At 38.0% G+C, this 15,797-nt stretch overlaps 1 protein-coding gene across 19 annotated transcripts in view; it reads left to right on the top strand.

Moving 5' to 3' along the window:
* kcnma1a (potassium large conductance calcium-activated channel, subfamily M, alpha member 1a) overlaps nt 1-15,797 on the top strand; it is a 131,708-nt gene that overhangs the window by 75,452 nt on the left and 40,459 nt on the right. For 13 of the 19 annotated variants that reach the window (XM_067519289.1, XM_067519309.1, XM_067519158.1 and 10 more), the window contains exons 9-19: nt 574-665; nt 6,212-6,322; nt 6,434-6,539; nt 6,952-7,034; nt 7,125-7,194; nt 8,459-8,614; nt 9,192-9,301; nt 9,458-9,526; nt 10,819-10,830; nt 13,756-13,842; nt 13,936-14,012. In XM_067519289.1, coding sequence (XP_067375390.1) covers nt 574-665; nt 6,212-6,322; nt 6,434-6,539; nt 6,952-7,034; nt 7,125-7,194; nt 8,459-8,614; nt 9,192-9,301; nt 9,458-9,526; nt 10,819-10,830; nt 13,756-13,842; nt 13,936-14,012 — 973 coding nt within the window. The remainder of the gene's footprint in view (nt 1-573; nt 666-6,211; nt 6,323-6,433; nt 6,540-6,951; nt 7,035-7,124; nt 7,195-8,458; nt 8,615-9,191; nt 9,302-9,457; nt 9,527-10,818; nt 10,831-13,755; nt 13,843-13,935; nt 14,013-15,797) is intronic. The other 6 variants (XM_067519299.1, XM_067519166.1, XM_067519189.1 and 3 more) reach the window with 1 other exon arrangement.

The raw sequence follows: 15,797 nt of genomic DNA, 5'->3' as shown, positions 1-15,797 counted from the left end.
GCGTTGTTGTTTCTTGTAGATGTAAATTATTATTGTAGATGAGTTAGTTGGTAAACTAAAATACAGCAGGCTGTGAACATTTGCAAAATGCATCCAGCTCATTTTCAAGCCCAACAAATGAGTCTTAATGTGTTTTGCAGCTGTGGACCATCAGGTGGGCCTATTCAAATCAACCTGCCAGATCTTCTGTGTTTGTTGGACAAAACATGGCACATAGGTTTTTTTTAATTCTCCCTGCTATCCACAATGGGTTTGGGAACAATCACAGCAACTTGCTACTCATCGGCTGTGAAAAAACTCTTGCCCACTGACCTGAACATTTATCTTTTAAAAACTGGGGCTATTTTTTTTTCAAATGCTAGATCTTTTACAAATATTAAAATCTCTCTCTTTTTTGTGAAGTTTTGCAAGTCTCTACAGACAATGAGAGAGTTTATACTTGATTTCCACTGCAAATAAATTTTTTTTCCCTCTCAGAAATCTGGATACATGCATCAGTTTCCCCATCACCCAGTCTGCAGCATAGTAGTCTCTTTTTTTAGTCTCTTCTTCTGTCTTCTATCTTTTCCTTAGGCCATGTTTGCCAGCTACGTCCCTGAAATCATAGAGTTAATAGGAAACCGCAAGAAATATGGTGGTTCCTATAGTGCGGTTAATGGGAGAAAGTAAGTATTCCAGATGGTTCTGCTGTTTTTCTGTGTGCGGTAGAACCCTCTCTGCATGCCTTTTTCTTTTTTCTGTTCCATGCATGTAGGCCATGTTTGCTCGCTACGTGCCAGAAATTGCTGCTCTCATCCTTAATCGGAAGAAATACGGAGGGAGTTATAACTCGACACGAGGCAGAAAGTAAGTTGAAATGCAGACAAGGTGTGGTTGTGTGACTCAATTGCACCCCCCTGAGGTTTCATAGTAACTGGGGGATAGTTAAGTTGACTTTTTTTGAACGATAAAGTTACCTTAAAGCACCAAGTCGCACTGCGTGACTGGAGACCTTGGCCATTAGGACACACATGTCCATGCCCCTTTACTTTTTTTTCACTCTGTCTTTCTCTGTCTGTCCTTGCCTTCTGCCTTCTGCCTGACTACTACTTTCTATATCTACTTCTATCTGTCCTTCATTCAGAGCTTTCCTGAAGTCGTTTGTGTGCTGTCCATTTTCTTTCTTTGTTTTCCTTGAAACATTGTGTGTTGCGCTTTGATTTAATTTGGCAAATAGAGCTTTCATGACTACTACACATAAGACAATACACTAACCTGTGGTGCTTCTGTACAATATGTCAGTGCCTAAATGTGCTGTCCCATGTATGATTCTGTTCAGATCCAGGCTCTCATTAATACAGTCTTGCCTATAGAGATAAATTAAGATTATAAAAACTAAATAAAAGAAAATGGTCATGAAACCCCTACTATCCGCATTTTTAGGATTTTTTTTTTTTCCACAAGAAATTAGAATGATTTAAACATCTGCAAGTGCATTATTATTGGTGGTCTTTTTAGGCATCATCAATCTCAATGACCATTGCAGGATACAGTTTATTCTCTTGTTTCATTTTGCTTGAATTTATTTTGCATGTTTGTGGAATTATATTTCTTTAACTGCATCATTTCTGGCATGTTCTCTGTGGTCTGTTGTCCTGTGGCTTTTTCAGTGTCTGCAGAATCTATGAAAAAGCCGTCCTCTTGTCTTTCACCGCTAGCCCATCGCATCATTGATGCTTGACATGACTCTGGCCCTGATCTTCAGTCAGCTCCCACACCCTGAATGCTGGATGCCTCACTCCCTTTGGAGGCTCTCAATTGCTTTTGGCTTGCTTCGCCTGCTTGGTTCTTGGTGCCTGCCTGGTTCCCGTGTTTGTGTGGTGGAGTTTGTCTCCAAAGGGTCTTGTTATTAATGTGTGTGTGTGGGTGTGTGTAAATGGAGACTCACAGCAGAGGTTTCTATGCATTAATAAGTGACAATTTGTTCATTTTACTGTATGAACAAGATGATTAAAGTACATTTTGCAGTACTGGTGTCCTCCCCTCGTGGTTCAACCATACTGCTACTCAGCACACAGATTTAATTTAATCCAAATGTTTTGTGTCCAGAACAGGGGACAGCACACTCTTTATTCCTCTTTGAACTCTTTTCTTCTTATTTTCTTTGATGGCGCTCAGCGTCTGCTAATATCCTACTGTCTTCTCCTTCTCACCCTGTTTCTCTTTTTCAGTCTTTCATTTCAGTCACAGCCACTGGTTTTAGTCACTGTTCAGCGGGGCAGAATCTAGGGAGTCAGCAGTAGAATAAGGCATTAAAAAAATCTTTTGTTCAATGATGTTTGCCTGTCGCTAAGATAAGATTGATGAAATGTTATGTTTGGCCAGTGACCTCAGTCCAGACTCACAGATGGGTGTTGAGAGAAGCCCTTGTCAGAAACTGCAGATAGTTTCTCCCACACACTTTATTTTCTTCTTCCACACCCCCTTCCATGTCTCCCTCTGGGTAGACATTCAGTGCAGACATATGGTAATGATCAGAGGATACCCACCAAACAACAGGCTTAAAGTGGCACTAGGCTCTTTCCATAATCATTTAGATATTTATGTGTTTGGTGTTTATATGTACCCTATAGGACCTGACACATAGACAAAACTGGTTTGTCATGTGGGTTGAGGATTGCCATCAGGGTTTGCTAAGTTATCATCTAGCAGCTGTCAGCACAAGAAAATCTATAATGGAAATAAGATTAGAAGATTACAAGTATCTGACTGATTACAGAGATCACAAACAATGAGGTCATGATACATTATGACCTGTTTTAAATGTTTCCCTTATTTCATCTGTTTGCCTGGTTGCCGTCATCTGAAACAGGCTTTGAAGGTTTTTTGGAAGTGAGAGGGACTCACACATGGATCTATAATGAATTTCTGCTTCATGCTAGTGTTGGTTGTGGTTCTCTGTGTAGTGTAGCATACACCCATGGGCACAGTGACAGCTCTCAGCCTGTGTATACTGATATAATAATGACAAGTGTTACGTTGGCGCCCACTGCTCTCGGGGCTCTGTGGTTTCCATTATGGTTTCTATTAGGCCCAACTTTCACTAAAGATTTGGCACACGAGCCTGAACCCTGGCTAAACTGTGACATACACCTATGAAAGTCCTCTGTAAGGACTAGCAACTTGAGGTGTGCAGCCCCAGAGGCTTCCGTGGCATGAACACACACACTTGCACAAACAAAAATCTGACTAACTTCCAAAGAATCTGCAGACTATTGTGCACTGTGGAGTGGATTTACCGGCACACTTAATTTTATTTACAGTAATGACTACATTGTTGAGACTGATTACAGCAAACATGATTTTCTATCATCTTTTTTCCAAAAAATTGAGGTAATAAGTACATAAAATGGTAATTATGTTGTATAAATTGCAAAATTTGACAATGACCAAGGATTAGAGCAGTAGTACCAAGTGAATGACCTCTGTTGCTGATTGTTTGAGCTCTCTGTTTGTTCTATTTGTGCATCCCCTGTGACATCCTGGGATCCTTCCTGACTGCATGCTTTGTGTGCACGCTCCGTAATATCCCTTTGCGTTTCATGTCTTTGCATGTCACGCTTTTCAGTTTCTGGATTGTTGTGTATAGGTGTCCCATATAATCAGTGCCCTTAAAGTACTTTTTTTAATTTTTTCTATTATTTTTTGTAGTATAAGATTCAAGATTTAAAAAACTATTAATTCCAGTAGGAAAAATCTTATACTGTACTGTAAAATTACGGTGAACAGAGAAGAAGCATTTTGTAATGGGACGATTATAAATGCTTGAGTTATCAATGATATCATTTTCCTTTTTCCGCTTTAACTACACTCTGATCTCAGTGCATGTATTTATTTGACGCCACTACTGGCACACAGAAAGAGAATAAACTCAGTATAGGCAGGCCAACTTTAATGATGTCTACGAAGTGAAGCATAATATCATAATGATACAAAGACTCAAATTAGTGGCAAGATTAAAAGCAGAAGCTAATTTTAATACATGAGGGAAAACATTCTGCTTTGATGACAAATCACCTTTTCGGAGACAAAGACAGAACCACATGTGCAACTGTGAATCTGTGTGTGCACGTGTCTTCTAATGTACATGCATTTGCACCTTTAGATTTTTTGCTTCCTGAGTGTATCCACATTTGAAAAATCATGACCTAATGTTGATCCCGCACAAAGCAAATCTTCTTACAAATCTTCATATTGTATTATACCCTTGGAGATGGGCATTTGGATACTGACAATAAGAAAAATATTTTTTTTTTGTCTCATGAAATGAGAAACATCTTGACCCAAATTATTGCTGGCTGCCCACAGACATCTCAGCTCATCAGCTTGAAGGCCACACAGCCAACCAGGCAATCACGGCTGCTCGTTAGATTCTCTTAAGGAACGAAGGCGACATCTGTGAAGACTATTATGTCCTGCAACATCTACAAACTGCCATTCCCTCAATATGTCATTCACAATTCTTTTCCAATTCAGTTTAGCCCTACCCAGTCCATCTGGTCCAGGATAAGAGCACACTCAGTGATCTGGACTGTGGTTCTCAGCTGACATGAATGAGAGTGTGTTTCCTTTAAACCTGCCAAACTGTTTTAGATTTCAGTAATGTTCTATACAATTTAGATGCCGACTGTTAAAAGTTAATGTGTTAGCCAGAGCTTCCTCCCTGAATATAACACGATAATTGATTGAAGGTAACCTGTCATAACAAATCTAAGTTGCTCATAAGAACATGACGAGTCCACAAATATGACTATAGCATTTCTTTTTATTCTTGGAAGGGGTAACCTAATACCCATGGCGTTAAATGCAAAGTTTTTCAGTGGCCAGGCACTCAAAACTAAAGTGGTTCAATTGTCTCCTGGCACATCGTGCTAAGTAGTGGATAAGGCCATTGTCATTACACAGATTGCCTTACAGGTCTCCGTAGGGTAATTAGGTTGTCTGCTGAGTGTCCACACTAATCCATGTCAATATAAGGGTTGGATTCTACTGAGCATGTTTGGATTTTTCTTGTAGGGGTTTGGCAGTAAAACTCTCTGACATTTAACTTTAACTCCGGAAGGGTAGCTCAGCTTACCACAGTGCACACGAGGCATACAGAGTGTCCTAAAGCTTACATTAAGATGATTAAGTTCCCTATCATAACCATATCTTAGTTGAATACTGATACTTACTGATACTGCTATTAGTGTTAGGTTCAAGCCATCTTAGTAACAATTGTTGCGGCAAGTATGTGTTATATTTACAATGAGTAATACAGTAAAATGAACTAAAACATATGGCATATGGAAAATTACTCAAATATAAATAATCTTTTTTACATACAGACATACATACAGAAAACACGATTTATGTGAATTTCTAAGTTCTGGGACACTAAAGCCTGATATTTACTGAAGCACCACAAGTTTTGTTTAGGCAGGTTATATTTTAGTGACTATCTAAACTACTCCAATGATTCTAATCTCATAGTAGATGAGGCTGACCTTTGACCTTGATCATTCTGGGCCACAGTGCAGTCAGAGGACACCCAGGGATAAAGCCTCAAGTCAAAAGTGTTCCAATCTAACCATATAGTTCCTTGCTGCTACACTTAACCCTGTGCACAATCTGACAGATCCCTCTGCTATAATGCAGTTCTGAATCTTGCCAGGGGCCCGTCAGATACTCTAAGGTCATGTTTAGAATTTGTGTCAACCCACAGAGCTCCAAGTCTCTTTGAAAGATTTTAGTAATGTTCTGTATAAAAGCATAAGCATATTGATGTACATGTCTTTGTCAACCTCCATTCGGCTCACAAAGGCCTGGTTTTGGCTGAAAGGACAGTTTTTAGATTGAGAATGGATGACAATCCAACCACTGTGGGCTGCATGATTATATCTTAGACTTTCTAAAGTGGTTCAGAGTTGAGTGTTTGATTGCACTTGTCGTGCAGAATTTAACCACTTTCATTATGTGGAGGAAAATATTCACTTTTATGGCAAAAAGGTATAATTCAGTTACTTGTTTGCTTTGAAAAGAACTTTCTTGACATGTATGTAGATTTTTTACAGTCTATATTTAAGTTAGATGTTAGAGTGCTTTGGTTTGACTGATTATCTTTGGGAGACATGCCAGTGTCTGCAATGATTTATGTTGCCCACTCAAAATGATTTCTTTCCCCCCCTTCCAGGCATATTGTGGTCTGTGGTCATATTACCCTCGAAAGTGTCTCCAACTTCCTCAAAGACTTCCTACACAAGGACAGGGATGATGTCAATGTAGAAATTGTTTTTCTCCATAAGTAAGTCAACTTATTCTTCCACACCACGTGTAGGTTTACAGAACAGTGCTTGAAACAAAGCGTGCACTAGGTGTCCTTACATGCTCTTTTCCTTTTTTCTCTGTGTGCTAGTATTTCCCCTAATCTTGAGCTGGAAGCCTTGTTCAAACGCCATTTTACCCAAGTAGAGTTCTATCAGGGATCTGTTCTCAACCCTCATGATCTGGCCCGAGTGAAGGTACTGTCATTGACAGGATTGTTGGTTCGATATTAAATAACCTACAATTAAACTGTTGAATTTAAACTGTTCTTGTATACAAAACAATTAATTTTTTAGTTTGTTAATTTTTAATTATTAATTTTAGTCTGTTTAAGATACAGCCAAAAGCTATATATGATTGCCATTTTCTTTTTTTAATTACCGATAAGATAGAGAACATAAGTGAAAAGAGTAAAACAATGTAAAAAGGCTGTTGCACTTTGGTCAGTAGTTTGACTGTTTTAAATTATTACTGGCCAAAGATACATTCAGTTTTTCAAATTTTATGTACTGTAGAAAGGCAGACAAAATTTGTCTGAAGCACTCAGTACAAAGTACTCACATGTACTGAAATGTCAACATATCTGTGTGTTTGGTCCTTTACATGTAGATTGAGTCAGCAGATGCCTGCTTAATCCTGGCCAATAAATATTGTGCAGACCCTGATGCTGAAGATGCCTCCAACATTATGAGGTATTGTATCATCTGGGCTTCTAAACGACCAGAAACGGTCGGATAATATGTAACTTTTTTTACTTTATCTGCCTGCTTTTCATCTTCCAGGGTCATTTCGATCAAAAACTACCATCCCAAGATCAGAATAATTACACAAATGCTACAGTACCACAATAAGGTGAGATGCTCTGGCGCTCTGTGATATATAAGATTGCTTCACCTCATTTTGACAGTTCTGTCTACCATCATATGCTAGCAAGTTTATGACAGGGGTTAAATCGTAACCCTGTCTGCATAACAGCTGTGCGATGCATTTACCTTTTATCACCGTGTAATTTATAGCAACATGTATCATGCGAGTGTCCAGTTGAAGGTTGCATGCAGTCTGCTCCCTTAACTTGAATATCCCTTTAGGTTTGTGAGTCAAAAAATCAAATATTGACTTTTAAGATGGATTTAATGTTGTATATGATCACTAAAACACTTTAACCACATCATGCATGTCTCACGGTATCTGTTCATTTTTTAGAATTATGTGAAGATTGACCCTTTCATTGCTATACTGACTTGTTCGCTGAAAGTTAAATAAGGTCGTGCAAAGCTTAGCACTGAGGTTCATACAGTGGTTATTTAAATATATTTTATTACAATTTACTCTTTGAGTAAACAATTGCTCATGTATGGTGATTTTTTTGTATTTTTGAAAATGTCACCATTTTATACAATTGTTAATTTGTCGACCTTTATACAGTAGGAGTCCTATGTAAAGCCCTAACCTGTCTGACAGTTAGCTGTAAAGTTGAAATGCGGTAGTAGTCGTGAATGCAAAATAATTTATTTATTGTCAGAATTTCTTTTGACTTTAGGGTCAGAAGTCCTGAAACTAGATAAAGGGAACCCCCTGAGACAAGAAGCTTAAGCCTATTAATTACTGTAGAAAAATAATCCAGCCTTAAATATAAGTTTATTGTTTTTCTTATTGGAATTAGATTCCCATTATGTAGTTTCAGGTCATATTTATGCAGAAAAAGAGAATATTCTAAAGTGGCAACTTATATACTGCATGAACAGCTCAAGACCAAGTCAGGCTAGTCGTTGCCTCTATGTTGTTCCCATTTATTTATTCCTGTATGAATTTAACACATTAGACATAATAAGTTGTAGAAAAGTTCGTACGTGACGTCGTCAGAGCCACGTCGGCTTCTTTCCCATTTCCAGCCCTTTGTAACCAGTGTCTGGGTCCAGCTTTGCATTGACCACACAAATGTGAGAGTAGTGGAAATCTTCTCATCTCTGATAACAAGTCTTATTTTGGTGCTAACTTTCCACTAGAAATCAAATAAGTATACTTCTCAAAGTGTCAGACTGTTCCTTTAAAGACTATGAATCATTCGTGCAGTTTTCTATGCCTTGTGACCTTGTGTCTGTATCTTGTTATGAAGGCCCATCTGTTGAACATTCCAAGCTGGAACTGGAAGGAGGGTGACGATGCTATCTGTCTGGCAGAGCTGAAGGCAGGCTTCATTGCCCAGAGCTGTCTGGCCCAGGGCCTGTCCACAATGCTAGCCAACCTCTTCTCCATGAGGTCCTTCATCGAGGTAACATAGAGGACATCATTAACTTGCCATGTCTCGGTCACTCCGTCTGAGCGGACTGAAGTAATAGACGAGTGAATTCATACACTGCATTTTTGTAAATTAGATGATTTATTCTGATATTGGACGTGAAGTTAACATAAGTGGATACAGTAGGTTCTCTGCTGACAGATGGGCTAGATCCATCAAATGCAGTACATTCCCAGGGAATTTCTGACATCTCTGTCCAGAGAAACACTTCCATTAAAGTGTTTTCAGTCATCCAGACACATCATATTTTACTGTGACATTTCATATGGAATCTGTTCAGTGTTTCTGCGGCTCAAAATTGAAGAGGTGCTTGTCTCTATCAAAGAACTATTCTCATGTCATGAAGATGATGGACCAGCTTATAATGACTGGGCTGATGTTGTGTGTGTGTGTGTGTGGGGGGGGGGGGGGGGGGGGGACATCTGCAGATCACATTGGGACTACTGGCAGGAAAACAATGCTGCATTCTTTTTCTTTCTTTTTTATGTTCATGTGTGACATTTCTGTGCTTGTTTTTGTTTGTTTTTTGTTTTGTTTTTTTTTGGGTCAGATTGAGGAAGACACATGGCAGAAATATTACCTTGAAGGAGTGGCTAATGAGATGTACACAGAGTATTTGTCCAGTGCCTTTGTGGGCCTCTCCTTCCCTACTGTCTGTGAGTAAGTATCACACAGCAAGCACACTGTCAATGGTAGGTAGCCAACAATTCTTCAGGGAGTGTGGGGATGTAAGAATGTGGATTTTTGAAGGTGTTTGAACACACTAGTCATCTGTTTATATATAGCTGTCGTCTAATGAGTGCACGTCTTTTACAGGCTGTGTTACGTGAAGCTGAAGCTATTGCTTATTGCCATCGAATACAAGTCTGAGCAGAGAGAGAGCAGGTTTGTATACTGGATCTTTCTTTCAGTAGCATCAGATGTTGTAACACTGAACATGTTACATGCTTCATTTGGCTCTTGAAATAAAATACTTTATTTTTTTTTTTACCCAAATCCTGTTTGCAGCCTTTATCTGTTTCGTATTCACAATTAGGATTGATGACACTTCAGTTGGCAGATAAACTTTAAAAGATATTGATGCACAATACCTTGCTTTATGATACTTAGTCTGAGTACAGACAACAGCAATTGTATTGCAATTTCTTTAGAAATATTTATCTCTTATTGCAGCATGCACTAATTAATGTAAACGAACTGGAGTGTAGTAGTGTGACAAATTTACAGAAACTTTTAAAAAGCTTCTCCCTTAAAATTGTAAAAATGTATCAGCATCAATGCCTAATAATTTCTTGCCCTTTTATGGCCTAATTTTAATTATGATGACTTCTCTACTGCTATATGGTGTGTGACTGATAATACTGACTGAATGCTCTTGGTGGAGGAAGCTCCACAGACAATCTTTCACGTAGGTATGCAGAAACAAATCTGGTGAAAACTGAGGTTTAGCAGAGATTATCTCGCACCTAAATAACCAAATTTGCTGTACCTGCATATTTCACAAGTGTATAACTCAATTGTATTGTGTGTTCCTTCATCATTTCTAACTGTAACTACTACTGTTACATAAATGTCAGTCTCATCACTAATAACAGGAAGCACTATTTTTCCAGTAGTCTCAATTGCCAAATCCCTCCCACCCTTCCCTGTTCATCTGTGTCAAATGTTTTTGTGTCAAGGTTGCACGGCAAATGATGTCTATATTGTATTGCAAGCTAAAACCAACCATAATTAAAACATCTGTGTACATATTTAATCCTACTTTAGAATTTATCTACTGTATGTGCCGTGACTTTTTTCTGGTCCCAATTCCTTTTGATCTGGTTAAAGTTTTGAAAATCAGGGATCATTTTCCTTATAAATGTTCAAACCTGTTTTTCTTAAAAATCTAACGCCACGTGTCTTGTGCCATTTCACTTAACATTTTCTTGTCAAAAGATAATCACCATTAAAATAAAACAAATGTTTTTAGCAAGTCTTTTTTTTTTTTTAGGTACAAGGACCTGAACATTGGACAAGCATAAGATACATTAACTAAATTGTGTCTGTACAGTTACTCCACATGCTGCCATTTGAGGCGTACTAAAAACAGAGAAACATTTGTAACAGTCATATTTTCCTCTTCTTTTATGTTCATGATAACTGTTTGATTTAAGATTTTTTCTTGTTGTTTGCAGAAGCCGAAAGCGGTATGCCCTCTACCTTATCTTACTTCCAAAGTTCCACCCAATCTTCAGCACTTTAACGCTTCTGACTTTGGGAGTTTCCCCAAGGATATTTTTCCAAACACTATCTCACAGGCCTCCTTTTCTAACTCTTTTTTATGGTGTCCCTTGTGCTTAATGCACTAACTTCTTTGCAGGCAGAGAGAGGATAGATAAATTGGACATGTTTGTAGAAGTGCTGTTTCTTTGTCTTTGCTGTTGTCGGTGTACCAAGGCCAAACACCCACCCTCTCCATATCTACCTCTTATTTGATTTTTTCAGTTTTGTCCTTTACCAGTCCTTCGCTTAGTTTATTTCTCTCACTTTCAGTTCTTTTCCCAGTGTTGATCAATTGTTACTCTACTAAATGTTAGTGTTGCCAAGAAGTTTATTCCACTCATGGTGTTTTTAATTTATTGCCAGAACATGATTTTTTTGACCAATGAGGAGTTGGTATACACATACCTTATACTTGAAATGGTGTCAATGAGCACAGATAATCTGTTGTTCTACTAACTCTCTTGAAATAGTTTGACTATTATTTACCATTGCTGTAGGCAGTGGCTGATATCAAAGCATGCCTTTCCTTCGTGGTTTTATTACACCAGCAGCACCTCACCAGTCTTTGTTTCCTTTTCATCATTTGACACACTAGGCATGGAGCTGTTGACTTTGGATAGCATTAAATTTATCCAAACAGAAATTTAATGACCACAGGCTACAACATTCACAAGCTTCCCGCGTTTCACTTTTGCATTCCATCACCCCTTCTCATGTTTTCACTGCTAAATGTGCATTCATCTGTGCATGTTTGTGTGTCTGTATATCTGTGTGATTCCACCGGGAGGGAGAGTTTCTGTGTGAATGAGTGTGCGCGTGTACATTTTTATTTTTTTTTTGTGCATCTAAACCACCGTCTACAGTCATGCTCGTGCGTCTTTTGAGTAGATGTTCTTAAGTGAGGTCACTTCCTGTCAGTTTGGTGTTTGAGAAACAATCCAACTGCACAGAAGTTACTGCAACCGTCTGCATCTACGTATCTGTCCTTATACCTGTACTGCAGTGGCTATGCCTTTCTGTTTGATTATTGTCCTGTTCATGCTGTTTGGTAACTGCATGCAATGACACTATCACATAAGGTGTTTGATGCTTGCCTTGTTGCTCACAATATGAGGTTTTGACGCTTTATTAAGCTTCTATTCACCAGTTTGCACCTGACTGAAGAAAAATGTCTTGGATAGATATCCATGTAAAATCTCAGATTTGGGCAGCAATGTTTGTGGAACTGTCTTGATTTAATCTGTTTCTTTCATTTGTTTTGACTAAACGGCATGCCAGGCACAATGCCTGTTTACTTCTGTGGGGGCCATTCAATCTCAGTGAATGTTAGATGCTATTTTACTTCTTGCAGTGTGGAAAGGACAATCTGATCTGCATGACTGGTGCAATTTGATCACAAACCGATATGTATATGGATTCAATTGCTCCCTTAATATTTTTGTTTATTTTTCCCAATGTAACCTTTTCCTGAGCCCAGAGGAAAGATGTAATGTGATAGACAGTGTTCTTAGATTCTTAGATATGCCACTTCACCTATAGCCTGAGTCTGTACAAAGAGTATGCTCTTTCAAATAACTAAAAGGCCACAATGTAAAAATCCACGATTGTAATTAAGTTGGTAAGATAGGCGTTGTTCTGACATCAACAGAAGTTTTGTGAACCATTAGATAAGTATGATTTTCACACATTTATAAGTTAACAATCGAGCAAAGGAGGAAAAAAAAGAAAGAAAAAAATCATCTTTTATCTGGGCTTGCATTTTAAAGGAGTGTAACTCTTACAGGTTTTTGTGGGTTCAGTGTTTTGATTTCCTAGTTCACACTCGCATCATTGATGATTGTTGCCCACAGGTAACCATTAATGACCAGGGTGTGTGTGTGAGTGTGTGAGAGTGTGAGAGTGTAGAGCATACAGTACTGTATGTGTGTTTAGTCTCTACTCCTTGTCTCAGTCTAATTAATGGGGAATGATACAGCCAGTTGCTCAAAGTGCTTAGGTCAATACATTATGCTCCAGTCATAATAAAATGCTCTGACTAATATACTGTATGCTACTGTATGATATTTGTTTTACTGACACTCCTGGCCAACGTGCTGTTATGCAGTAATGTATTTTTAATGTAGTAGTGTCCTTTCAAATAAATAATATGTACATTTTTGTACAAATACGTACAAATTGACCCTATAGACAAACATTGTAATTATTTTGACACTTTAGTTCAGTTGTACTTCTGATAGTGGACTTTGCACTACAATTATATTTTGTATAGGTCAATACCGTTGGTTCTAGTAATCATTGAGGAAAAACAGCCTAGTGTTGACAATTAAAAGTGCTGTTCATTCCCTTGCATCCCACTGTCAGATACTAACTGAGATAATAACACTTCTTGTACATTCTCTGTACTTCAGGTATGTCTCAGTGGCCATCATAACATTTGTTTTGACTAAATGACTGTATTTGAATGCTGAGACTAAAGCCTCTCCAAGGCCATAATTTTAATTCTCTCTGCCCCTGTCCTTTTACTCATACCTCTCTGTCCCCGTTCTATAGAAAATAATTAAAATTTAATGTGTGATCATTGTTATTCTGTTCATCTGTGTGAGTATCACATTAGAAAATTGCCCCAAAACAGAGAAGCAGTTGTGTTTATGACAGAACATAGAACAGCAGAGCAAACTGAACAAAACTAATCATGCATTCAGAGTAATAAAAACCCCATTCAACCCTGGTGCTATTACAGGCTTCAACAAGTGTGTGTACCATTCCTCTTGATTAGCATGTTGTGTGCATGAGTTGAGTGTTGTCCAGACATTAATGAGCATGATGTGTCTATATCTCTGATTCTTCAGCATCCTCATCAACCCAGGAAACCATGTAAAGATACAGGAAGGAACACTGGGATTCTTTATTGCCAGTGATGCCAAGGAAGTAAAGAGGTAATCCAGCCACCTTAACAACTGCTCACTCATACTTTAAAATGGCAGTTTGGACATTTTAAGTGCTAAATACTTTTACATGCTCACTTTTAGAGCCTTTTTCTACTGCAAAGCTTGTCATGATGACATCACAGACCCTAAGCGGATTAAGAAATGTGGTTGCAAACGACGTGAGTAGTTCTCCCTTTATTTTGCCCCACTAACACCTCTTCTTCCCTTTGTCAAACTCCTAAACCTAGCTGTGGGTGTGTCTGTCTTACTATAATTATAATTTTACTATTACTATTAGAGAGTACTCTAATATTGTACCTCTTTATTGTATCATTGTTTTTTTGTACTGAAGCAATCTATGCTGACAGCCAATACTGCATGTTGTCACCTTATTATAGCCTTAATTAATATTGGTTCTGGTTGAACTTCCATAACATCCATTTTGGTGTGTTTTATTTCAGATTTGTTTTTCTAGTTAAAATGTAGGTGTTGCCATTTTTTGGAGTGCTTTCTTTTTGGTTTACTCATTAAATCACAACTTTACAAACTAAACAAACTGAGAATGTACAGAGCGAACATTCCTAATGTCTTATTGATGACATTAACTTTGTACCCAACTCCTTCCAGAAAACCTACTACTATAAATCAGATTTGTACAATATGGCATAATGCAATAATTATCAGTAATACTTACAAAATTACAGAATATGACTTACAGTTTTATATTTTCTACATGAATACCATTGTTAAGAGTATTTTAAATGTAGTCGAGATGCTAATCCATCAGAACCAAGATTTAATTTGGTGTTCATTGGTAAATTCGGGACTTGAGATTCACTATGGAACAATATGTCGCTGTCAAAGAGATATATTTTCCCTTTTTTTGTACAGATGACACATTAGCATTAATGCAGAAACAGCACATGAAAATAACCTGACCTATGTACAGTAGTCACTTGTCAAGACATGTTAGCCACAGGATAAATAATTCAGGTGAGTATCCCGTATTTCAACAAAAGGTCACAAACAATTACAGTCAGCAGCCTCGTAAAGACAAAGACTGGTTTAAAATAGATACCCACCATTTCTTTCTTTTGTCTGTGTCATCTCAATTATTCAGACAACGTTTTGCTCTGCCAGCTCAATAGAATCAACCGGCCTTTCACAGACTAGTTTCATTTAGATAAACTGTTTACTTCTGTTTGCTTCCTTAATATCTTCAAGTCTCAGCCTCTGGTGATGGACATGGAATTATGTTTTAACTTATTACAGCTGTTTCCAACAAGAGACTTCCATTTAGAAAAATGACAGTTCCATTATTGCAATGGAAGTCTGTCATGCAGTATGTCTGTTCTATCATGTTTTGTTCTCTTCTGTTGTTTTTCCCATGTTTCTTTATGACCAGTGACATACTTTTGATGTATTTCCTTCCCTGCTGCCATTGGAAAACACCACTTTATTTTAACTGGTCACTGGTAGTGATTTATTGTGAGTAAAATTGAAATGGGTGTCCTCTTACCCAGAGTGCAGTGCAAGTGTTTTTTTTTCCTCTTCAGCAAATAGTATACCGTATCTATGTTGCATGTACCAGTGTAGCTTCTGCATCCTTCTCCTCGCCTCTCATTTCTATTCTGTGTTCAGCCCAGATGAAAACAAAAACAGCAAAAATCAAACCCACACCGGCATCAGGCGTCCTCCTCAATGGCCCAGTGAGCCGATTCTCTGATTGGTTGGAAATGACAATTACGTTGAGCGTTACTTAATCCAATGTGGCTAATGAGTTTTCCAGTTTTTCCTCTCTATTCGATCATCAAACCCAACCCATGTTTGGCATTTGGAAGCTGATCTGCTGTAAATCTTAAGTCATTATCCATGATTAACCCCCTTAGAATATAATGTTATGTTCCAAGAAAGTACACAAGGAATGTAATAAAAATCTGTATTTAGAAGAGCTCACAAAATGG

The sequence above is a fragment of the Channa argus genome, chromosome 1, assembly GCF_033026475.1.
Source record: "Channa argus isolate prfri chromosome 1, Channa argus male v1.0, whole genome shotgun sequence".
Classification (NCBI taxonomy): domain Eukaryota; kingdom Metazoa; phylum Chordata; class Actinopteri; order Anabantiformes; family Channidae; genus Channa; species Channa argus.
Note: the sequence above shows the minus strand (reverse complement) of the source record. Positions and strands in the feature narration are given on the sequence as shown.